At 36.7% G+C, this 25,834-nt stretch overlaps 1 protein-coding gene across 4 annotated transcripts in view; it reads right to left on the bottom strand.

The window, feature by feature from the left end:
• LOC117321631 (tyrosine-protein kinase Abl-like) overlaps positions 1-25,834 on the bottom strand; it is a 67,911-nt gene that overhangs the window by 8,207 nt on the left and 33,870 nt on the right. For 3 of the 4 annotated variants that reach the window (XM_033876123.1, XM_033876125.1, XM_033876126.1), the window contains 10 exons: positions 11,157-11,333; positions 7,925-8,238; positions 6,260-6,455; positions 3,451-3,527; positions 2,858-2,942; positions 2,190-2,367; positions 1,560-1,744; positions 1,106-1,258; positions 784-873; positions 431-541 (listed from right to left, as the gene is read on the bottom strand). In XM_033876123.1, coding sequence (XP_033732014.1) covers positions 431-541; positions 784-873; positions 1,106-1,258; positions 1,560-1,744; positions 2,190-2,367; positions 2,858-2,942; positions 3,451-3,527; positions 6,260-6,455; positions 7,925-8,238; positions 11,157-11,333 — 1,566 coding nt within the window. The remainder of the gene's footprint in view (positions 1-430; positions 542-783; positions 874-1,105; positions 1,259-1,559; positions 1,745-2,189; positions 2,368-2,857; positions 2,943-3,450; positions 3,528-6,259; positions 6,456-7,924; positions 8,239-11,156; positions 11,334-25,834) is intronic. The other variant, XM_033876124.1, reaches the window with a different exon arrangement.

Here is a 25,834-nt window from a genome sequence, read left to right as displayed (position 1 = left end):
TTTTTTTCTAATTTCACCACTGATTTAGGCAATTAAAGGCCCTCTAAAAAAAGACTGATTGGCTAATATGAAGTTGATACAACTTTCACATTTTTACGAACTGATGCCAATAAAACTGTCCGAAGGCAACAGACAGGTGATCACTACAGCACTGTTATAGAGAGCATTCTGAGTAATACAGGTGATCACTACAGCACTGTTATAGAGAGCATTCTGAGTAATACAGGTGATCACTACAGCACTGTTATAGAGAGCATTCTGAGTAATACAGGTGATCACTACAGCACTGTTATAGACAGCATTCTGAGTAATACAGGTGATCACTACAGCACTGTTATAGACAGCATTCTGAGTAATCTCCTGATGGTTGCAGGTGGTCTTCAAGAATATATTTCACTACAAAATGTAGCCAAACAGGGTGGTATCATACCTGCGCTGATGCGGCCCTCGAGGTGTTCACTGCCATCCATACTAGGTGGCTGTCGACCTTTCTTGGAGGGCACTCGTTTGGTATCATTCTTCTCCAACTCTTTCTCTACCTCTGTAACAGACAAACATTAGGATAATTTCAAGACCACACATGTAATTTACATAGACTCATCTCTTGGCATGTGTGGTCGCCACAAAATTTATTCACTACAGAGAAATAAGTCCTCTAAAACAGATTTTATGGAGAAGTCTGAAGAAGTATGAAAGAGATAATAAAAGGTTTATAACATCAAATTCTCCTTGGAAATGTAGTCTTATTTAACACAACATAAACTAGTGCCCCTCCCAGCTCACCTTCACTAATACTAGACTTCTCAAACATGTGTTCTAATGAGTTGTGGATGTCCTTGAATGTTGGCCGGTCTTTTGGGTCCCAATGCCAACCTGTAACAAAACAAGGAATAAGATGTTGATTTTCAAATCTGTATACACTTACCAACAGGTTGCTGCTTTGATGTTTGTTTCCTGACTATTCTGGACAATTGGGATCACAAGGACCCAACTACATCATAACCAGCAGTGGAACTATCATTACAATTATACTACTTTGTGAAAATAAACCAAGACAAGAATCTGAATATATTGCAAATGATGTGAAGATTTTACACATGCTTACATCTCATCATTAGTTCATAAACATTAGCTGGACACCCAGCAGGTCGGTCCATCCTGTAGCCCCGCTCCAGGAGGTGGTAGACTTCTGTCAGCTCTACACCAGGATACGGTGACATGCCATAGGTAGCCAGCTCCCACAGCAATACCCCAAAAGCTGAAATACAAGAAAGGATACAAATTGAAAGTTTGTATGAAAAGCAAAAAGGATATATCAAGTCATTGCCCTAAAAAATGGAGCAAGTTCAACATATTTTAAACGCTGCATATTAAATTTCTGAATTTAAGCAAAGTCAAGTCCCCAGCAAATTAACCATTTTGCATTCGATGAACAATGACAAAGAAGACAAAATTACATATTGATTACATTTAAAAAGGATCTTCAAACAAAAATGATAATTTCGCCTCATTGCTATCTAAATATAATGACCCTGTATGGCCTGCCTGATCTAACATACCCCACACGTCTGACTTGGTGGAGAAGCGATTGAAGGCCAGTCCCTCGGGAGCTGTCCACTTGATGGGAAATTTTGCACCAGCATGAGCTGTGTAGGTATCATCCTTCATCAGCCTTGCTAGTCCAAAATCTGCCACTTTGACTAGATGGTTTTCTCCTACCAGGCAGTTCCTGGCTGCCAGATCCCTGTGGATAAAAAATGAAGTCAAATTAATGTCACCGTGAAGTCTCTCAGTTCAGACTTTTAAGGAAAACAGAAAACAGGTAAATATTAAAACAACGTCCTGTGTTATAGCAGAAAAGTTCCCATCATAACACAAAAGCTGATACTAATATATTCTGAACAAACTTTAGTATTAAATGTCATCTTTTACGTATACCCTAACAAGTTTCTACACCATTAAAGATAATGTACCAATGATATAAGAATTTGTATAATAGTCAAATCCAATACCGGAGTCGCATTTCTTTCAAGCCTTAAGAGGACACATAAATTTTGTTGAACACATGCTATCTTTCTACTTCTTTTTGCTGAAAATTTGCAGTGAAGTCACTTTGAGCAATGAGCAAGGACTACCCGCTCCACTTAAGAGGAAAGATCATGGACATTGTCTACTATAGTTCTGCTTACCTGTGGATAAACATCCGGGTCTCTAGGTAGGCCATGCCTGAAGCTATCTGGGTGGCCATATGCATAAGTATGGTAGCACCCACCTCCCCCTTTGGCGACCCACGTAGGAAATCAAGCAGGTTACCGTGTGTCATAAATTCTGTCACTATATAGAATGGTGGTTCTCTCGTACATACACCTGTCAGAAATGAAAACATCATTATGACTGAAATTCTTCAGTAGTTCAGGAAAGGCATTCACATCATCGTTTATAACACATTGAAATCCTCCTTAGAAGGAATTCTCTGAGGATGTCATTTCATATTTATTCATTTAAGTGAGTAGGTCTAGTAAAAGTAATGAAATCATTCAAACCAGAGGGAATAATTAAACTATAAAGCATAAAGACATAATTGTTTTAACAAAAGTGTCAAATTCAACAACAATAAAACAACAAATGCTTGGCAAATTCTTAACACTATGCTGTTATCTTTTTCTTTTTTCTCTCTTAATAAAGCACTCAATGATTATAACTCCTCCTTGTAAACACTATTGCCATAATGAAGGGCAAAACACTTGGCAAACATGAATTTTACTGATAAACGGCATAGATTTCCATATCTTTTATATTTGCCAGTATAGAGTAATAGAGCTCCAAGTGTTTGATAGGTGTTGATGTTGTTCCTTACCCAGCAACTGTACAAGGTTAGGATGTTTCATCTCCTTCATGATGCATGCCTCCTCCAGGAAATCCTTCAAAGCCATTGTGTCCTCCTGTAACCAAAATAGTTAAAATGAAAAAAAATTCATCCTAAAACTAATCAAGCATGCTCGGTATTGCTTAAGCAGTACATGTCCTCTACCAGCCCCTGCTAAATATAGAAAGTGGCCTTGACCCAAAAACCCTGAAACTCTTACTTGATCTATAGCCTGTAGCTGTACCTTGAAGCATGGCTTAGAAAAGTGCGGAAAACTGAGTGCATGGACCGACAGATGGAAGGAAACCTATAGGCCCCCCCCTTCCCTATACACATACACACAAATGGCATTCATTTCAACAAGCTTAGTAGCCTTTATCACAGCAATAAGCATGATACTGGCTCAAGTATAAACTTCAGCCTTTACGGAAAAGAAATCACTTAAGGATTTGGGCAAAATACCCTAGTGCCCTTGAATGCAGAAAGATTCCTCTTGATTTTAAGTTGTAATCTGCTTATCAATCTCAGTTTCAGTGGTGTGTAAACAGCATTATGGATGATTCAATTGAACCTATATTTCTCACCTTGAGAGTTTTCACAGCCACAGTTTTGTTGTAACGTTTCCAAATCGCCTCATATACATCTCCATACTGCCCTCCGCCTGGATAAATATCAAATGAAATATTAGGAACATTTTCACTCTTATAGTGTGTAGACAGAACATGGATAATACTTCAACAAAATTTGGCTTATCCACTGAAAGAACATCAATTCTTACCACCTAATCAACCATTCGACAATCCATAAATATACAATTTTCTTATATAGGACAAAAGAACAGTGAAGATTTCCAAATGCTATCACTGATTAGCCAAAGTTAACTTTTTCAACAAAAGTAAAGAAAGCCAAATGCTTTTCCAACCATGTCACTTTTACACTTAGAAACTACTTGCAAAAGTTAGCATAATGCTGGGTAACAATTGATAATAATTTGACAGACCATCCACATGTCACGTTATAGGAAATTCTATTTAATCACAGTATTTTCACAAAATTTCTTAAGGTTATATAGCTTGTGATAAGTATTAAATCATGACGCCTATATTGTGATATTTATTATACTGTGACCCCCATATTGTGATATGTATTATACTGTGACCCCTGTATTGTGATATGTATTATACTGTGACCCCTGTATTGTGATATATATTACATCATATGACCCCTGTGTTCTAACATGTATCATATTGTCCTAACCCTAGCACTAAATATCCTACCCTATATGGTATTATGGGATATATATATGTATCACATACCAGGTAATTAATCTACTTTACATCACAACTGTGGGTGGAATATTCCATGTCAAAACATATTTTCCCATAACTCAATCCACTGATATGTAGAAATGGCAATAGTTGAAGAATATTATGGGGTCCCTGCCTCATTTATGATGTCACACACAAATCTGATACTAGGAACTGTTATCATGTGACAGGAATTAACCAAAGAGCCTGAATGTTAACTGATATCCTATCTTACATCTCAAGGTATATAGGAGAAAAATCAATATTTCCTTCTTCAGATTATGATTATTAAACATAACATCAACTGATGTTTATTTGATGAAGATAAAGCCCACAATATAATGAGTAGGATGCATGTCACATAAAACTTTTACCATAGTCTTTATATGTGGATCAATATCAATACAATTCAGAAGACCTGGAAACTAACAATGTACCAAGGAATATAAGTCCTATAACCTGTACCAGCTGGTATCCAATGTTATTTCAAAATTATCCAATATCCAAATTAATTAATTGAGGTTAGAGCACCTTGTCTTCAAAACTTCAATATACCTGTTAATGTGAATATTGATTTGTCTTTAAGGGATTCCACTCTTAGTCCCTAGTCTGCAAAACGAGGCCTATGACAAAACAACTGTATGATGTGGTGTAATTCACTGACCAGATTGTTCTGTATGTACTACTGAGGTACAGTCATTGACAAGCTTGTTCTGTATGTATTACTGAGGTACAGTCATTGACCAGCTTGTTCTGTATGTATTACTGAGGTACAGTCATTGACCAGCTTGTTCTGTATGTATTACTGAGGTACAGTCATTGACCAGCTTGTTCTGTATGTATTACTGAGGTACAGTCATTGACCAGCTTGTTCTGTATGTACTACTGAGGTACAGTCATTGACCAGCTTGTTCTGTATGTATTACTGAGGTAGTCATTGACCAGCTTGTTCTGTATGTATTACTGAGGTAGTCATTAACCAGCTTGTTCTGTATGTATTACTGAGGTAGTCATTGACCAGCTTGTTCTGTATTTACTACTGAGGTACAGCCATTGACCAGCTTGTTCTGTATGTACTACTGAGGTAGTCATTGACCAGCTTGTTCTGTATGTATTACAGAGGTACAGTCATTGACCAGCTTGTTCTGTATGTATTACAGAGGTACAGTCATTGACCAGCTTGTTCTGTATGTATTACTGAGGTAGTCATTGACCAGCTTGTTCTGTATGTATTACTGAGGTAGTCATTGACCAGCTTGTTCTGTATGTATTACTGAGGTAGTCATTGACCAGCTTGTTCTGTATTTACTACTGAGGTACAGCCATTGACCAGCTTGTTCTGTATGTACTACTGAGGTAGTCATTGACCAGCTTGTTCTGTATGTATTACTGAGGTACAGTCATTGACCAGCTTGTTCTGTATGTATTACAGAGGTACAGTCATTGACCAGCTTGTTCTGTATGTATTACAGAGGTACAGTCATTGACCAGCTTGTTCTGTATGTATTACAGAGGTACAGTCATTGACCAGCTTGTTCTGTATGTATTACAGAGGTACAGTCATTGACCAGCTTGTCTTGTATGTATTACTGAGGTACAGTCATTAACCAGCTTGTTCTGTATGTATTACTGAGGTACAGTCATTGACCAGCTTGTTCTGTATGTATTACTGAGGTACAGTCATTGACCAGCTTGTTCTGTATGTATTACTGAGGTACAGTCATTGACCAGCTTGTTCTGTATGTACTACTGAGGTACGTACAGTCATTGACCAGCTTGTTCTGTATGTATTACTGAGGTACAGTCATTGACCAGCTTGTTCTGTATGTATTACTGAGGTACAGTCATTGACCAGCTTGTTCTGTATGTACTACTGAGGTACAGTCATTGACCAGCTTGTTCTGTATGTATTACTGAGGTACAGTCATTGACCAGCTTGTTCTGTATGTATTACTGAGGTACAGTCATTGACCAGCTTGTTCTGTATGTATTACTGAGCTTATTAATGAGCAAAAACTTATGATCACCTCTACAAATGGAAAATAACACATATTGTCACCACTTTCAGTAATAATGTAAATCATACCCAGCCTGTGTTTCATGGCGATTTCCGTGCGTTCGATCTCCCATCGGTCAGGCTCTGGGCTGAGGCCAAATACTGTGGGTTTGGTGCGTTTAGGGGCGGGGTATAGCAGTGTGGTGACCAGACCATCAGAATGTATGGAGTGGTGATGGACTAGCTCTGCAAGTGTGTTGAAGCGATGCTCCTGGGTCACAAATACCTGTCAAAAACAACTCTCGGTTAGTACAAGCTAAGGTTTACAAAGCTTAAAAATTATAAAACTAAGATGGTGTTGGTATACTGATCTTGTACATATTCAACAAAGAATGCAAAACATCATTGTACTTTTCCATCACATAATTCATAAACATTTTATGATCAATATTACAACACTAATTCTTAAATGATTTTGAGTATTTCAAGATAAAATTTCTAGTTATATTCTAACTTGTCTTAAGTTATCTTTTCTTAGTTTCCCTTGGTTTTAGAGCAAACTATAACAGCAGCCGATTCTGCCTGGTCCAACATGAAACACTTCTGAAGATGATCTCCATAAAAAGAAATAACAAATGATATCTGACAGGACAATGTGCCCCTTACAGCTAAACCATGTCAATTCCATTCTGTGACAATCAAGGATAATTTCTGCAGATCAGTCTGGTTTTACAAAATTAATTGGTTTCACAACATAGAGAACTGCAGTTGACTGTCCAATCAATATTCTGAAACAAAATTATGATGTTTCCATGGTATCATTTTCCAAATCAATTATGGCCAGTTTAATTCCTCAATGAAAACTGACACCTCTTCCCTGATCCTCTAATCTCCTCAACTGCTGCACAGCTCTTTATTTATTTCTTTTCCTACATTTTTTTTTTACTTTGTAATATTTGTTGTAGATTCTGAAGGCCTTCCACATAAAATCGGTCAGAGGTATACTCTAAGTACGTATCTTACCAGTACATTGTAATGTTAGTTTGTGCTGGAAGCACTTCACTAAGTTATTATTGCACCTATTGGTGTTTCTGTATATTGCATTGTTGATGCATCACTTCATCAATGTGGTCATCTGTTTAGATTAGGTAATGTTTTAAAATTTAGAGCAACAAATTCAGCATGTTTAATATTATTTCTACCACAATTAATACCCTGTGTTATTCAACTCTCAGACCATCAGTTAATCATTACAGCTGTTGATTAACAATCTGTTTATACCACACGTGGTATAAACTCTGTACACATTTTGATTGGCTAACACGGTGAACTTTGACCCAAGCTGCAATTGTTATTGACGTCATCAATAATCTAATGACGTCACATCACACTCGTTAAGTTATTTTTTAAAAGTTGCAAAAAACACTCGCTAAAGCTCGTGTCTTTTGTAACTTTTAAAAAATAACTTACTCGTGTGAAATAAATTCCATATCCAACAACCACTCTTTGTGTAACCTCTATGTAACAATATTGTAAGTTTCAAAGATCTCAAGATCACATCATAAAGAAGCATCTACAGTATTCAAAACCATTCATTCAATGCAACAACTTGCACTTGCTGGAACATGATTACCATTCATTGCTGTATGGAATGATGTAGTTCACAGACCTTCAATATTGTAACAACAATGAGTTTTTGGAAAGTAACAAAGGATGCCAGGTACAAAGACTATCATATTTGGTTAAGATACTTACCTTTCCATCAGAATCCTCGCTGATTCTGTAATGATAGACTCTTCCTTCAAACCTGACCGATATCGACCTTTGACCTGGACTACTCTCACTCTCTCTGACCAAGAAGCTTCCGTTGATGCCGCTACTGAGTAGATATTCCGACGCATTCCGAGATATCTGTCCATGGTACCAGGAGAACTTGTCGAGACTGTTAACCGGGGCAATGTAGTTGCTAGGCACCCAGCCGATGTCCCCGGCTTTGTTCTTGACTTCGCACCATTCACCTCCCTTATTGTAGCCTAGGATGGTCACCTGTTCACCTGCAATGATGATGTCTGATAGTTAGATATATACTTATTCTAGTCTCAAGTTTGCCCTTTGTCAAGTCCTCTACATGCATCATGCCAACGTGCAAAATGCAAACACTAACACTAAAAGCTATTCGAAAATAAAAGATAGAAATGTTCACTTCAAAAAAAAAAAGTTGAATTCTACGACAGTAAGCTATGATAGAAACGTTGAAAAACTGACAAAAAACAATATCGAAATCAGAATTATTCACAGCAAAAAGACTTTTTTCATCATGCTTGAGACTGGAACATCTGATTCGCACCCAGCCATTATAATCCAGAATACAGCAAAACAATGATTACAATAATTTCTCAAAGTTATCAATTTAAAACACACATGTACATATACACACAAGCACATAGATTTGACAGGAAGGCTAACCGATAATTGCCAGAGAAAATCAAAAACAAGAAATGTGCAAAAATAAGCCACAACAATGAATCTTAAAATAATTTACATGTAATAAATTGACAAAAGCAAAGGTAACAAAGAGAATTGCAATTTCTAAATGAGAACGAAACAGAGATCAAATCAGACCTAGCCTGCAGACTAGGAAGAAATGTAACTATTGGCAGGATTACAAAATAACAATTCAAGCTTTCATATCACAATCACACTCCCACATACAGGAGAAGCGCAGTGGGGCTCTACCACTAACATGTATAAAGCCACAGAGGTAAAATCATATAGTCAGGGGAAATAATACGTCTAACCAAATTATAGAAGAAGAAAGATTTCTAATAACACCAGGGAGAAATATAATCAGCAGGCAAAGGAGAAAATCAGCTGGAGCAGTCTCGGGAGAATACTGAACAAGGAAACTCGCTATAGGGAGAACATCAATTCAGAAGTTGCAAATATTTTCATTTCAGAATTCACTTGTTTAATATATAAACACAACACTATTTTTATTGGAGTAAAAACATATGAAAAATCAGGAAAACTTTGGAAAAATTAACTAACTTTTCAAACTGACTATAAAGAAATTTCTTGATGACACAACACATACTTTTGTCTGACAACATCAAACCCATGGTCAATATTGGGTGTATCCCAGTTAACCGTCCAAAATGTGTTTAATCCAATGTCATTGTTACACGGGAATCTGACCCTTAACTTCCAATGGAAATGGATATCCCTATTATCTCCAAGGTTAAAGGACGGATTCCGTCCATCTTATTGTAATCAATATCCTTCCTTATTCTATCATATGATCTTTGGATACATGACTCCGATTTAATTCCACAGTATGAACATAAATCATTTCACTTGTTTCTTTAAGACTTCAGATTCCTGCCTTCATTTTCTCGACAGTTACATCCATTCTTTAACTGTGATGTTTAACAGAAAGATAATTGTTGTTCAAACGATAGTGGGATTATCTCTAAAAACATCCAGGACACATGATTCTTTCTTTCTAGCAAGGATTTGTTTTGAGTTTCCACACATGGTACAAAGAAGATATTGTCATATGGTATACAATATTGTTATGTATGAAGAAATACTGGCACTTCTCTTGTCTTAGAGTATAAACACAGTCAATACATCACACAACAACTACACAACAAAAAACCTATGCAATTCAGAAAACAAGATTTAAATATTTAATTGCCTAAAACAATATCAACCAATCAGCTGAGGTAGCATCATTCAATATGCAAGACCTGCCTTGGTGATCAAATATGGTATAAAAAGGATGAGTGCCTCAAGCTGTAAATGCCCCACGATAACAAATTGATAAAGACTGATTAAGAGGTCATGTTCGACACTCTGTCATATTTTTTACCTTGATATTGCACAGTAAATCTGTATATGTATGCTGTACGTACAACTCTTTTACCTGTAGTAGCTGACTTTAGTCGAACCTTATTACTTTTTTCAATGTAGCTGTTTACTCAAAACTACAGAGAATCAAAAGTACAGAGTATATTTTACTTGATTGTCTAACCTCTAATATGTTTCATACAAGAAACACTTTTAAACAGAAAGATAGGATGGTGACCTTTTGAATAATTATAAAATCCACCTTTTGAAAGCAGACTAGCTAATTGAGAACTTCCAAATTACTCGTATTTGCTTGTTTTTTATCACAAAGTTCCAAATGCAATTTTATTGCAACTAGAAAGGGAAAATATACTGCTCTATATATTACATCACAGGCACATGACTTCTAGCATTTACATACATCTATGTACAGTATCGATTGCCCACATTCGTGACTATGCATAACAAATCTTTATTGAGAAGGCAGGAATATAGGTCGATGTACCTATAAAACCTAATTAGCAATCCAAAGATAACTCCAATCTTCAAAAAGGTTTGGTACTTGAAATTCATTTAAGATTTTCTTTGCTGCACAAGAGGATATTTCAATATAATTTTGATACCTGTCTTTTAGTTGGTTAATAATACCTTTTATATTGCTTGGATTTTGTATATTTTTTCTGTCTGAACTAAAACATTATTTTCTGTTAGGAAGATATTTCTAATAGCAAATTGAGCAGATCCCAGCCCCAACCCACACTACCCCAAAACACACCTCTTCATACAAGTGAAATTCTGAGGTAAGACATGTGGGTCTTATAATATTATGTACATGACCCCACTTAATAATCCAGTTTGGGAAAAGCATTTTTGTAAAACCAAAAAAAGGATTATATGAAATGCCAACTGTTTTAATTCCTAAATAGTCAGTATCCATATGTATATAACAGAAAGTTTTACTTTTCTCACTGTCCGGTTATATTAATTCAAGAATATTGAAAAAATAACAAACAACGATTGTCATCATTGTTCGGTAATTTGTTTCTATATATATAAAAAAAAATTGTAGATCATTATCCCTTCTAGATCTCCTACACTAAGTAAATGTTTGTTCTCCAACCTTCCTGGGGACAGATACCTTTAACAATACTGAGCTGGTTGTCTCCCCCTGACTGGAAGTCGTAGAGAGCAACAAAGAGGTTTGGATCATCCTCGTTCTGACTGGCCAACAGATTTTCCTTGGACATCCATTTTGTGTTGAGAACATCACCAATAGAGGGCGCATCTGGAAGGGGGCGTGTCTGCAGGAGGGAATCTGGAAAACACAAACAGTTTTTATTAGTGCAATGTACAGCAATTATATAGCACCTAACTGTAGATAATTCAGTTTTAAAATGCCAATGTTCTCCAATTTAATTGGCTGGAAACATTCTGCTCTGCTATAAAATCAGCCCTGTTTATTCATATCCATGAATTTATCATCTTTACAGCTACACAATATAATGTTGATATATCAAACAAATCCCAACATAACAAAAAGGCAAATCTTATATCTAGTTCTTGTCATTCACTCAAAATACAGACGCAAGAAGGTGAATATATACACAGGACAAAAGATACATTTATAGATTTATTCATGCACTCATGTTGATTTGTCTTGATATTTTTGTGTTATGCCTTGAAGCTGATATTTCCATCTCCACTGAGAGCAGTGTCCTATTAGTTTAGCGTGTTGACCAGGAACATCAACATTATCATTGTATCCTTTGTAAATGTACCTTGTTTTTGTAAGCTTATCTCCCCTAGTGTTACCGACCATCAGCCAATTCCTACCAGCTAATGGCTAGGAAGACTTGCAACAGAATAGTTTCAATATATATCTACTATGTATGTATACTAAATACAAACACAATACACCTCCTGTCAGATAAACACAACATCCAAGATTCTTTTTATGTATATCTTGACCTATATCATCATCTATATCCTAAAGCAAATGTTTGGAAGAGAAATAATAAGGGAGATTCATTCGCATTAAAATATTTTGTTAAATGTGCTGAACATTGTGTTACGTACAGCAGGTCTCACCAAATGGTTTATTCCACCAGTAGATATGGCCATTTACAGAAGTTCATTTCCATGCATCTGTATTCTGGATATATACCGTACTACAGATTTTGTTTCATTTTTTTTCTTTTCATAATGTACTTGTTAGCCAGATCGATAATGGAAAAGTCCTGCAATGTCAAATCAAGCCATAGGTAATTCATAAATCTCTATAGAAACACATCACAAAATGGCTGTGCTGATTGTGCAATCTCGTCTGTTTTTTCTCTCTCCTGAAGGATTGGGAATTAAATAAACAAGCAGTTTCATCAGTGATGACATCTATCTGAGGAAATCACAGTGTTTTCAAAACAGAATTACACACAGTGAAATAGCAGAGAGAAGAGATTAGTAACGAAATGTGCAAAAACCTTCTAAACTGCACAGAGAGGAATTAATCTCCACATCAGTTGGAGGATCATTGATTTGGCAACAGGGACAAGAGTAAGCAACAAGCATAACAGTACTCATTTTAAATTTAATCTACATCATATGAATGTTACTTACATTCTTAATGGCCCATCAACACCAAAAAGGTCATTAGTTATACGACCAAAAAATGGTGAGTAAAAATCATGGAACATCATTTGAATGTTAAAACTGATCATCAAACAATTTTTTTTAACCTGTTAAGCACATGTTAATTTAAGTTTGTACCTATGACTTTACAATAGGAATTATATCCAGTTACAAAACACATCCTTACTATATACAGTTTTATGAAAGATGGCTATATGTCAATGTCCCCAATCTGAATGGGACTATAACATGCAATTTGGTCATGATATATATAACAGGATTGCTCGTGTGAAAACTAGTTCACCTCCAGTCTGGGTATCTCACAGACATTACATGAATGAGGAGAAAAAAGTTAGGGTACTAAAAATGAAAAACGTCTGCCATTGTACATGATTTAAGAAGTATAATGGTGGACGTACATTACCTTACTAAATACACCCGTAATTACACCTACTACCCCGTGGTGGGCTGACGGACTGAGGACAGGCAATGTTCTATTCAAGTATACAGTTATTACACCAAATCACATCAAATCAATCCATCATCTCGCGTTTCTAATACACCCAAAATTTTACAACCGATTTCATTTTCGGCTTTTGAAGAATTTATCGAACAAAAGGTTTGAGCTTCTCATTTCAATGCTCATTCATGATATCTTTGTCAATGGACTAAATTACAAAGTGTGTGCTTTCAAATTCATGCCAAAAGTTTGGTTGATTCATATAAAGAAGTCAAATTCATTTCCAAAATCAACTTTAAGTACTAAGTTCTGCTTCAAATTCTTTTCTCTAAAGGTATTTCTGTGGTAGTGGAAAGACCCAGATAGTCTGTTTATTTATCGCTGATGATATGTCTCCAAACCCATCACTTCAGCAAACACTCGTGGATGGTTCAACCTACATTATCAAGTTTATATGTAATAAATGTACATTCAGATAAAGATGTTCACTTTTACAAAATGTATAGATTTTACACCAATATTTCTATGAATATATGGTACATAACACCACTGTTAGTTTAGAAGTTTGACTACATGATGATGTAAAAATAATCTTTGCACAAGGTAAGATATAAAAAATAAAATTTAAAAATCATATGTAGATTTTTGCACTTCATAAAAGTACAAATATCGTTTACATATGTTAGTATAAATATATGGTTTCTTATATACAACACCAATATGATCAAACCCAACTGTCAATGACTGACCTGCTACCTTTATCATGTCAATGTGACTATAGGACAAGCTGTGTAACTCACTAGTTATATAGCTCTGTAAAGACAGACATGCCTTCAGTTTCAACACTTGTGTTTGTTGTACTGGATGGAGGCACTTCACACATCTGATGACTCAACTAACCGTATTACCAGACCTTCTAGTTCAGACAGACAACTAACATTATATCACCATGTATTCACTTGTACAGTACTTTCAGCACATACATCTACTCTATATGTGTATGACCAGCTATATCTAAAAAGGCAAAACCATTTTCTGATCATCTAATAATATAACTAATCAACCTATTTACAATAAATGAATACATGTATGCATATACAATGTAGCTTGCACAGTTTTACTGCTAATTATAAGCGGTTTCAAATTGTTTGTGATATAACAAAAAGACACCTTTTTAGCTGTATTTGTCATAAGAAGACCTACACTTCAAATTCACCATACAAAATGTGTTATATTCCTGATAATAGGGAACAACGGGCCATGATATATATGTTGAAACAAATTGTTCACACCTAATTATAAAACTGCAATGATTACACTCCCTAATTATAATACTGCAATGATCACACTTGCTAAATATAAAACAATGATTACACTCTGCCAATACATAATCACAAGTGTATCAAATGATGACAATACCAAGGCATAAACCTAACTCTATGAAATGGTGACAAAGTATGGCCATTGTGCACCGCGGTAGCAGCAGTGAGAATCAACATTGATGCGGAAGTCGTATAATAGCCTCATGCTTGTTTCAGCGACATGAAGTATTGTTACAATAAAAAGATATTGATGGTTTGGATCATAACTGGGTCTGTAAATGCTGGTGTTTATGCCTGTGAGTGGTGATACAGCTTACTACAACATGCACTACCTTCAATACAACCCCTCAAACAAAATCAATAGGTGTACATGTGCTGTTAAGAGGGAGGGGAACATAGCCTGTATCTTCATACTCATAGGCCTGCTGCAGGCACCCATGCCTCTAGCAGGCAAGGCTCTGAAGGCAGCTGGCTGAGAATTTCAGGTGAATCAATTGAAACCAAACCATTTTCATTTTTTTTTTTTTTTTCCTCTTGTTTTTTTTCAAATTATTCCATCAAAAATCAGTGAAGGAAAGTTGAATCCAGACTGTAGCTTGATTAAAACTCCTGTTACATTTATTCAAGTAAACACCTCAGCACTTCTACATCAAGGATTTTGGGGAGGAATGATATCAATCAACACTGTCTATTACACAATTTATCCTTCTACACACCTCAGTAAACCTCTCACAATACACAACTCTACATAAATCTCGATCTAGTTTTTGACATGTTGAGGATGTTTACTTCCCGCTGGCCTGATACTCTCAGTACACACAATTTATCTATTTTTTAGCTGACCACAAACCTCGCCAAACACCAAATCAACATATATCATTGTCACAAAGCCATACTGTTTGTTGTTTGGAGGTTTCAGCTTTCAAACATTTACTGCACCACAAACAGACATTAAGGTGTGTTTCTTTGTGAGAAAAGTCAACCATACTGGTAGATCTTGATCCCTCTTGTTTATATTACTTCCTGTGCTTGGCTTTTACAAAGAGTACAAAACAGTTCTGTTACAGGGTCTCTTCACTTTCATGAAAATAACATGAACATTTCAAAGAGGAAAGTTCTATACAAGTTTGTACCACAAAAGATTATTCTTAAGACACATGATTCAGGAAGATGTGGTAAATGTCTGCACAGATTACAGTGTACTACAGTTTGTAATTATGTAAACGCACGTATCATCTTCAAAGGTTTGAAAAATTTATGAGTATCGTTAGCGTAGATTTACAAAACAAAGAATACTATACTTTTTCTTAAACAGATAATTTTAATAAAACAAAATTGTGATAATATTTTTCAACAGAGCACAGCACTGTTTCAAGAATCAAGATACATCGGTTATAGGAGCATCATCCAGCAATGCATCAAACAGCAGCGGTATCCAGCAATGTATCAAACAGCTGTGGTATCCATTAATGTATCAAACAGCTGTGGTATCCAGCAATGTATCAAACAGCAGTGGTATCAAACAATGCATCAAACAGCAGTGGTATCCAGCAATGCATCAAACAGCAGCGGTATCCAGCAATGCATCAAACAGAAGTGGTATCTAGCAATGCATCAAACAGCAGCGGTATCCAGCAATGTATCAAACAGCAGTGGTATCCAGCAATGTATCAAACAGCTGTGGTATCCAGCAATGCATCAAACAGCAGCGGTATCCAGCAATGCATCAAACAGAAGTGGTATCCAGCAATGTATCAAACAGCTGTGGTATCCATTAATGTATCAAACAGCAGCGGTATCCAGCAATGTATCAAACAGCTGTGGTATCCAGCAATGTATCAAACAGCTGTGGTATCCAGCAATGTATCAAACAGCAGCGGTATCCATTAATGTATCAAACAGCAGCGGTATCCATTAATGTATCAAACAGCAGTGGTATCCAGCAATGTATCAAACAGCTGTGGTATCCAGCAATGCATCAAACAGCAGTGGTATCCAGCAATGTATCAAACAGCAGCGGTATCCATTAATGTATCAAACAGCAGTGGTATCCAGCAATGTATCAAACAGCTGTGGTATCCAGCAATGCATCAAACAGCAGTGGTATCCAGCAATGTATCAAACAGCTGTGGTATCCATTAATGTATCAAACAGCAGTGGTATCTGAGCACTGTATCAAACAGCTGTGGTATCCAGCAATTTATCAAACAGCAGTGGTATCCAGCAATGTATCAAACAGCAGTGGTATCCAGCAATGTATCAAACAGCAGTGATATCCAGCAATGTATCAAACAGCAGTGGTATCCAGCAATGTATCAAACAGCAGTGGTATCCAGCAATGTATCAAACAGCAGTGGTATCCAGCAATGTATCAAACAGCTGTGGTATCCATTAATGTATCAAACAGCAGCGGTATCCAGCAATGTATCAAACGGCAGTGGTATCCAGCAATGTATCAGACAGCAGTGGTATCCAGCAATGTATCAAACAGCAGTGGTATCCAGCAATGTATCAAACAGCAGTGGTATCCAGCAATGTATCAAACAGCAGTGGTATCCAGCAATGTATCAAACAGCAGCGGTATCCAGCAATGTATCAAAACAGCAGTGCTATCCAGCAATGTATCGAACAGCAGTGCTATCCAGCAATGTATAAAACAATGAAAATATCAAATTACTAATACTGTTATTACACAAAGACAAAAATATATGTTTCCTTAACTCTTTTGCTGTCATATACATACCCAGATATACTGTGACAAACACAGTCTACAGTAGGTATCATCTACCAGACAACCCTGTTTGTGTTACTGAAATCCAAGGTATATAATATACACACCCATTATTCACACTCTTCTATCTTGTTCTCAAGTGATCTGTCAAATACATTTAAATTCTTCATGTCTATTTCCTGTTAAAATTAAAGTAAGCATATTGTTTAAATATGCTGAGCAAGCAAAATGAATACTGCTTTTGCACAATAATTTTATCTGGTAATTATAACCAGGTTTTAAATCTAGTAAGATTTCTGTTAAACAAGCTGCTGATACAAATTAAAACAACAATAGTTAAACTATTATCAACAAGCAGAGCGGAAAAACATGTCAGTAGGATTACAGTACATCAGAAATCCATTAGGGCCAGACTCACAGCCCCAAGGAGGAGGGGGAGTATCAGCTGGGAGGAGGGGGATTATCAGCTGGGAGGAGGGGGAGTATCAGCTGGGCTATCTAGATCTACAGCCACTGAAGAGTATAGGTGGCCATGGGAAGGAAGAAAGTGGGGTGTAGTCAGATACTAGACTATCTATGGCTAGGGCTATATATGTATATAGGGGTAGGGGAGGAGGGAGGGGGAGGGGGGTTTCATTGAGCCAGGACAGGGTAGACCAATAACATGAGACCTCTAACTGGGCTATCCAGATAGGCTTATACAGAACCCGACACAATGAAGTCACATTTAAACTATGTTTATATTTAGTTTCCAGGAAATGATTTTACTGTAACTCTGCCAAGGAAGTTGTATTGCAGTAGCTAAACTGATCAAGCCCAAGTGAGAATGCTTAAAGATGGATTCACTGCAAAGCTAGACTACACTGATGAGGAGGAATGTACAAATGTACATGTAAGATTTGAGAGGTACTGGGGTTTAATTAGACTGGCCCCCTGTCTCTAGAAAATTGAGCTTTATGATTTTGATCCCTAGGATATATCTGATTCTAGAACTAGGGGCAGATAATCTAGTATTAGAATTTAGCTTGGCAATTCTTAACAAAACAACTTAGGGTCTGGTGGCCAGTCTAGGGTTTAATAGGCAGACAGAGGACTGAGAGTGGTATAGTCTCTTTAAAAAGGTTTGGAACAATTCTAAACTGAAATGATATCCCAACACCTAAAAAAAGATTTCATCATTTGAAATACATGAAACTTGAATACAGAAAGTTCAGTATTAATTAACTGGTATTCCATATTAAGATTACAAATCCATGTTATCATATTGTCAAGCTGGTTTTTTTTTCATTATGGATACGATAGTCATCTAGTATAGTGGTGGGGTCAGACCCTCATTTTCTCTGTGACCCAGTATAACACAGGAAGACTATGGATACGATAGTCATCTAGTATAGTGGTGGGGTCAGACCCTCATTTCCTCTGTGACCCAGTATAACACAGGAAGACTATGGATATGATAGTCATCTAGTATAGTGGTATGGTCAGACCCTCATTTCCTCTGTGACCCAGTATCGTATCTAGTATAGTGGTGGGGTCAGACCCTCATTTCCTCTGTGACCAGTATAACAGAGGAAGACTATGGGTACGATAGTCATCTAGTATAGTGGTATGGTCAGACCCTCATTTCCTCTGTGACCCAGTATCGTATCTAGTATAGTGGTGGGGTCAGACACTCATTTCCTCTGTGACCCAGTATCGTATCTAGTATAGTGGTGGGGACTCATTTCCTCTGTGACCCAGTATAACACAGGAAGTAGTCTATCTCCATTTAACTTAACTGTGTCAAATCAATATAATGACAGTCCCAAGTGTCAGGGATAGCTTTAGGATCATTTTTATTTCTTCTCTTTCTTTTTCAAAGAAAGCCAGCTTCCAAAAATAACCCGAACTTTCAATATCCTGTGTTTAATGTAGGAAATATTACTGATGTTGATTATAATGAAGAATTTGACATGATTTAATTATCAATATTAAATACTGTATGTCTTGTAATGACACTGAAATATGAACTCACAATGCTCATAAAAAAAATGAATATCAAAGGTTTGGTAAATGTACCATATATAATATATGGAGTCATTTATAAAGCTATACAAGGTTATCTAAATTCTGTGATAATTAAGGTCTTAATTATCCATTTTCATTGCTGAAATTGCAATTCTAATTGGTATCATCCAAGATGAAACCCTACTATTTGTAATGGTTGACAGAAAAGGATTTCCAAACATATATTCTGTGGTTACCCAATTCATATATTAACAAGTTTTAAAAATTTTCATTGTATTTTTGAAGGCCAATTATTACATACTGACAATAAAACCAGCTACACCACCAATGGTGACAAGAAGTGAAATTCCACAAGTGTAACAAAACTTTTAAAAAGATTTATTTCTGCTGTGTTCTACAGCAGTTATACAAATTTTGATATTTGAACGTTGAAGTGATCATTATTGTCTGAGTGGGAATGCCTCGCACCTTTGGTGGTCTGTTGTGTCCTTGTAACAATGTGTGTGTAACACAAGGAACTAGAGTTGGAAATACCCGTTTTCTGTAGAGGGTGAATACAGTTGAGATGTGGGCGTATCCACAACACAGGTACGTACAGGTAAACAGCATGATAACAAACTTGTCGTACCCCTAACCAACAAGCATAGAGGAACAAGTAAGTCTTTATGCTGATGTTCATGTACTCTTAATGGGCAATCACAGTACTTCAAATTTAAAATCTGTCAGGGAAAGATTCAGTTCTTGCTGATATGACTCTTTTCGGAGTTGAGTACTTCTAAGTTAGAATTCCAAACTGCTCTTGAATTGCCATTTAAATTTCTATGATTAAATACATTGAAGAATAACATACACCCAAATGGACACTTGATTTTTGTATTTAGCATAAAAATGACAATATTGTCTAAAGCCAAACACTGTCTGATCAAGCTTACCTGAGAGCAATTCTACAGCATTTACAATATATATATATAGCTATAGATAACATACTGCCTTAATTGTCAATTACAGTCACCAAGATAGCCGGATAACCAGATATGTAAACCAGGCCTGCATCTAAAGTGGAATGAGTGCCACATTATGTCGACATACAGTAAGACAATTCAGCCCTCAAGCTAACCAGACTTAAACTATAGAACTGTAATTACGGTGGAATAAGTGTCACTGTTTCTGATATAGTAAAATACAGATATCAAACTAAACTTTCAAACCACACTTGTGCATCTCCACAGCATTAAATACACTGTAATGAATGCCAGTTCAAATTTGTCTGTATTAAAACACTGACATCAAAAGCTAATCAGATTTGTATAAGAACTGTGTTTACTGTGTAGTGCCTGCTACATTTGTCTGTAAAATACATCTACAAAGCTAAACAGACATCTATACTATATATATAGCCTACTGCTAGACAACATGAACTTGTTCCAGACATGTGATCTATCAAACCTGAAGTGTTCGATACCCAGCACCGATCACCAGACATGATCCATGATCGGCCAACACATCACAGACTGTACACACCAGTGAATCAGATGCATTTCATGCACCTTGCGTGTTGACTACAGTGCAATAAGCACCCCTCACAGGGGGAATCTACAGCCACAAAAATCCAAACACGCACTGTACACATGCTGACTTCTCGAATCGATGACGGCAAGAAATGAAAGTGGAAAACTATATTTGGTTATCCAGGATACAAGGGAACAAGACCTAGTGAAATTATCTAGTATAAAAAAATAATCTGTAATGCTATTGACATGACTTTTATATTGGGATTGTTGGAGATAATATCAGGGATTATACATGAAGTAGTACATAATTGAGCCTTAAAGAGATTAACACAACTTATGGGCTACCACAATGTGTGGACTTGTGTCTATCCCAGGTACAAACATTGTCTGTGAGTGATGGAGTGTACCTTTATCGATGAAAAACCCCTCAACCCAGTGATGGTTGTGACCACATAAAGGGCCTAAATGTTTCTTTGACTTTTCCACCTTGGCGAACTGAATCCTGAATGGCCGGTGTGTCACTTCAGAAATCTGATCAAGCACAAACTCGCTCATATTACTTTCCCACCATCATGCAAGTCCCATTAAGCTCGTCTTTAAGTTCATGATCACTTTTCAGAAGTTTTAATTAATAATAATGGCATTAAAACTGAACATTGATGACTGCATGAGCTTCAATTTTATGAAAGAACATATACATGACTATAATGAAGCCCTAACATTATACTGTACGATAGAGAAACACAGGTTGACCAAGGCTACAGAAGTCAAGGGCTATCCTAGGGTTTCCGAGACCTCACAGGATGACCAAGGGTACAGAAGTCAAGGGCTATTACCTAGGGTTTCCGAGACCTCAACGGATGACTAAGGGTACTGAAGTCAGGGGCTATTACCTAGGTTTTTCAACACCACACATGGCCAGGGGAGGGGTACTGAAGTTAAGGGCTAGCTATCACCTAGGGTTCAGAGACCTCACCGGATGACTAAGGGTACTGAAGTCAAGGGCTATTACCTAGGTTTTTCAACACCTCACATGGCCAGGGGTACTGAAGTCAAGGGCTATTATCTAGGGTTTCCAACACCTCACAGGATGGCCAGGGGGCGCTGATCAAGAAGTCAAGGGCTATTACCTAGGAGTTCTGACATCTCACAGGATGACCAACGGTACTGAAGTCAAGGACTATCACCTAGGGTTTCAAACACCTCACATGGCCAGGGGTACTGAAGTTAAGGGCTATTACCTAGGGTTTCAAACACCTCACATGGCCAGGGGTACTGAAGTTAAGGGCTATTACCTAGGGTTTCAAACACCTCACATGGCCAGGGGTACTGAAGTCAAGGGCTATCACCTAGGGTTTCCGACACCTCACAGGATGGCCAGGGGTACTGAAGTTAAGGGCTATTACCTAGGGTTTCAAACACCTCACATGGCCAGGGGTACTGAAGTCAAGGGCTATCACCTAGGGTTTCCGACACCTCACAGGATGGCCAGGGGTACTGAAGTCAAGGGCTATCACCTAGGTTTTTCCAAGACATGAATGGATGAACATGTAACCTTGGTTACACTACAACTACAGCTTATACTGCCCGTTTAAACTCTTTTTATCTTCAACTCTTGTTTTATCTTGTATTCCAGACAAACTGCCTACAAAGACGATAATAAAAATTATAAAGTTCATTACTCATTTCCACCAAAACATCAATGTGTCCATGACTACACTGGTTTTAAGTTGGTCATGATTCTGGGGGAGAGAGTTCAGCACTGTGATTGTCTCCGCCAATGATTCATGGCATCTGGAGGTAGGATCCTGGTGTATAGTCCTCAAACTATCCCATATCATAGTAGTAATATGATCCCATATCTTGTACACAGTAAAATCTATCTTTTTATCAGTGGATATTGCACTCGCTTACCCTTTTCTCCCACGACCAAACCCAACCTAACCCTAAATAATTTTATTGGGAATCACTACTAACTTTAACAACACAAACACAAAACAAGCTACATGGCCCCTACACTCAAAATTTGTACAGAATTATGCAATGTTTCTGCTTCTCATAGTGAACGTAAAGTATACAGTATTTCCATGGCATCTCCATAGTAAGCATTAATAAAATGATCCTATGTACACAAAGTTCAGGGAATAAAAAAAAACATCCCCATAGAAACAGGCTCCAGACTGTATTGGGTGTTATGTAGATTTCTGCTGCAGACATTAGTATTATGATGTCGTTCCAAGTGATACAATCGTCATAAATATTACAACAGCATTGCCTACAAATTGGGGGTAAAAGGTCAACAAAGAGGCACCCCTCACTGTGAATAAGGGGGGTGTCAGACCCTCCCCAGCTGCCAACAGAACTACTAAACTCCCTTGGAATGTCCAACATGTTTTACATGTGCTTCTGCAGAAAGTGTTTAGTCTGTCAGTAATGATGCCCTGTAAATAACATTATACTGCTACCAGCTTTCCTCATTCATAGGGATCATATTTGCAGCAATAACAATTAATGTTTTCTTAAACACATCAATAAGTATTGTACAATGCAACAGCTATTCATTCATGATCAGACAATTATTGAATGTACAACATTAAATGTAAATTCTTTTTTTTCCCATGTTTGCTTTCTAACATCATAATATATGAAACTAGAGCAAGAGTTGATATGATAGTTTTTCTATGGAAGAAATCTTCTTCAATCTTTTTAAGACTGTTCACAACAAAAAATTGTTTAACATGATCATGATATTTCAAATTATCTTCACTTTTATAACTTCTTTGGGTGGTTGGGGGTTGCTCACATAATATAATATCTGTTAGATAGTTAGTTGGTGTGAGGTAGCTAAAATGAAGAAGTAACAATAACAGTGAAATGATACTGATTTACCATTTCCACCCTGTGTACATATAGACCAGTCTGTCACCATTGATCAGGTATGACCCATACAGAATAGAAGGGGGGATAGGTCTATGTCTGCCCTTACCCATTGATCCAAACTTGCGTAATATAGATTGCAGGATTGGAAAGGTTAAGGAGAAAATAAGAGACCGCTTAGTGTTTTTATGACACAGTGTGCAATGAAGTACAACACTGGATGCAAAGTTCCGACCATAAACAAGGTCTATTCACGAAACCTTTGCTACTTTATAACCTTTGTGCCTTTTTATTCCCAAATGTTTAGCACAACTTGCAACTATCAGTATAGCAACTGATAGTATTCAACTTGAGTCATGCAACCCTCACAGCAGCAGACATACTGCTAGGCGGGAATCAGATGACAGCAGTACATACCTACATTTTGTGGATGCACGCGGCTAGGGTGGCCTTCTGAGTATACTCAGCAACCAAGTGGAAAACAGCTGATGAAAACAGTGCAAATATGAAAACTTGCATTTTTTTTGGCAAAGAATAATATCATCTTCAGCAAGTGATGCCAGAAAATAAGCGTTCAATTTATATTAGGATAAGACTTTTACCACAGTTTGGCCAATAGCGAAATTGCGAAACATCAACAATATCATCATTGGACAAAATTTCAGCTGTCAATAAATCATCAAATAAATCTGGATAGAAAATATAAAATTGTACAACAGTATCACATTAAATATGACATTGGTGTCATTTGCATTTTTGTATGAACTGAAATGTACTGATGTAGTAAAACTGTATGACCAGATTTGAAATGCTAGAATAGTTAAAGACTGTCATGAGAACGAGTGGAGTGTATTGATGACCATATGTCAGATCTTTCACATCAGTGGACAGATTGTCCATCAGGTACTAAGTGGTTGCATAAACTCCAAGGTGAAAAGGTCGCTGACCAGATCTGATATTGTATATACTGGACAATGACTGTTGGTTGACACCCACATATTATACCACACAGGTGATGTACAGGTTAAACCCTACAGAGCTATTACATAAGGTATACAGACTAATGGAGAACTTATACGGCTGAATTATACATTATTGAACAGTTTTAGGTATATACCCACAAAGAAAGGCAAACATTGTCATCAGGCTAATAGGACCACATGATGTCTAGCATTTAAATCACTTAAAATGACATCACACATCACCCAATAAATTGTGTACAGTTACAGTTTCTGATGCCTGCATTTGGCAATACATGTAGTAGAAAGATTATAAACAAATAAATTTTCTTCATATATCAGCAAGTAACATCTTAACAGCAAACAAGTGATTTGAAGTTAATTTGTAGATACTGATTTTCTATTGAAAGTGAGTGACCCTGAACTTAATAAATTCCTAAATACCTTGACCTTCAGAAATGAAACAAAACCACAACAAATATATCATACAAGCTATACAGAAATCTGTGTTTGAAATATGCAACTGATGTAGTGAAAAAGATATTATTTATTACAAATACAGTTACCTTTTGTGGTAATCACACAATTAATTCTATATTTCCCTATATTATAGTTGAGGGAGTGGGTTATATGTATTGTGAATTCTCTATATTATATTTGAGTGTGTATACTATATGAATTGTGAATTCTCTATATTATATTTGAGTGTGTATACTATATGAATTGTGAATTCCCTACATCATATTTGAGGGCGTGGACTATATGTATTGTTAATTCCCTACATCATATTTGAGGGTGTGGACTATATGTATTAATTCCCTATATCATAATTGAGGGTGTGGACTATATGTATTGTTAATTCCCTACATCATATTTGAGGGTAAGGACTGTATGTATTGTTAATTCCCTATATCATATTTGAGGGCGTGAACGTATTGTTAAATCCCTATATTATATTTGAGGGTGTGGACTATATGTATTGTTAAATCCCTATATTATATTTGAGGGTGTGGACTATATGTATTAATTCCCTATATTATATTCGAGGGTGTGGACTATATGTATTGTTAAATCCCTATATTATATTTGAGGGTGTGCACCTTGTATTGTTATTCCGCCTACAGCTTGTTCACTATCATAACACAGTGCACTTTGTCCATTTATACACATTCTTTTGACAATACTGATATTTTTGGGGTTCTAAAATCAGTGTCAAAAATTAGGATTCGACAAGGTGCCTCCCATCAGGGAAGGTTTCCAAGTATGACAGCTAGTGGTACCCAGTTATGTATGATGTACTGTTATGGTACCCAGTTATGTATGA

Source organism: Pecten maximus, chromosome 2, assembly GCF_902652985.1.
Source record: "Pecten maximus chromosome 2, xPecMax1.1, whole genome shotgun sequence".
Taxonomy (NCBI): Eukaryota; Metazoa; Mollusca; class Bivalvia; order Pectinida; family Pectinidae; genus Pecten; species Pecten maximus.
Note: the sequence above shows the minus strand (reverse complement) of the source record. Positions and strands in the feature narration are given on the sequence as shown.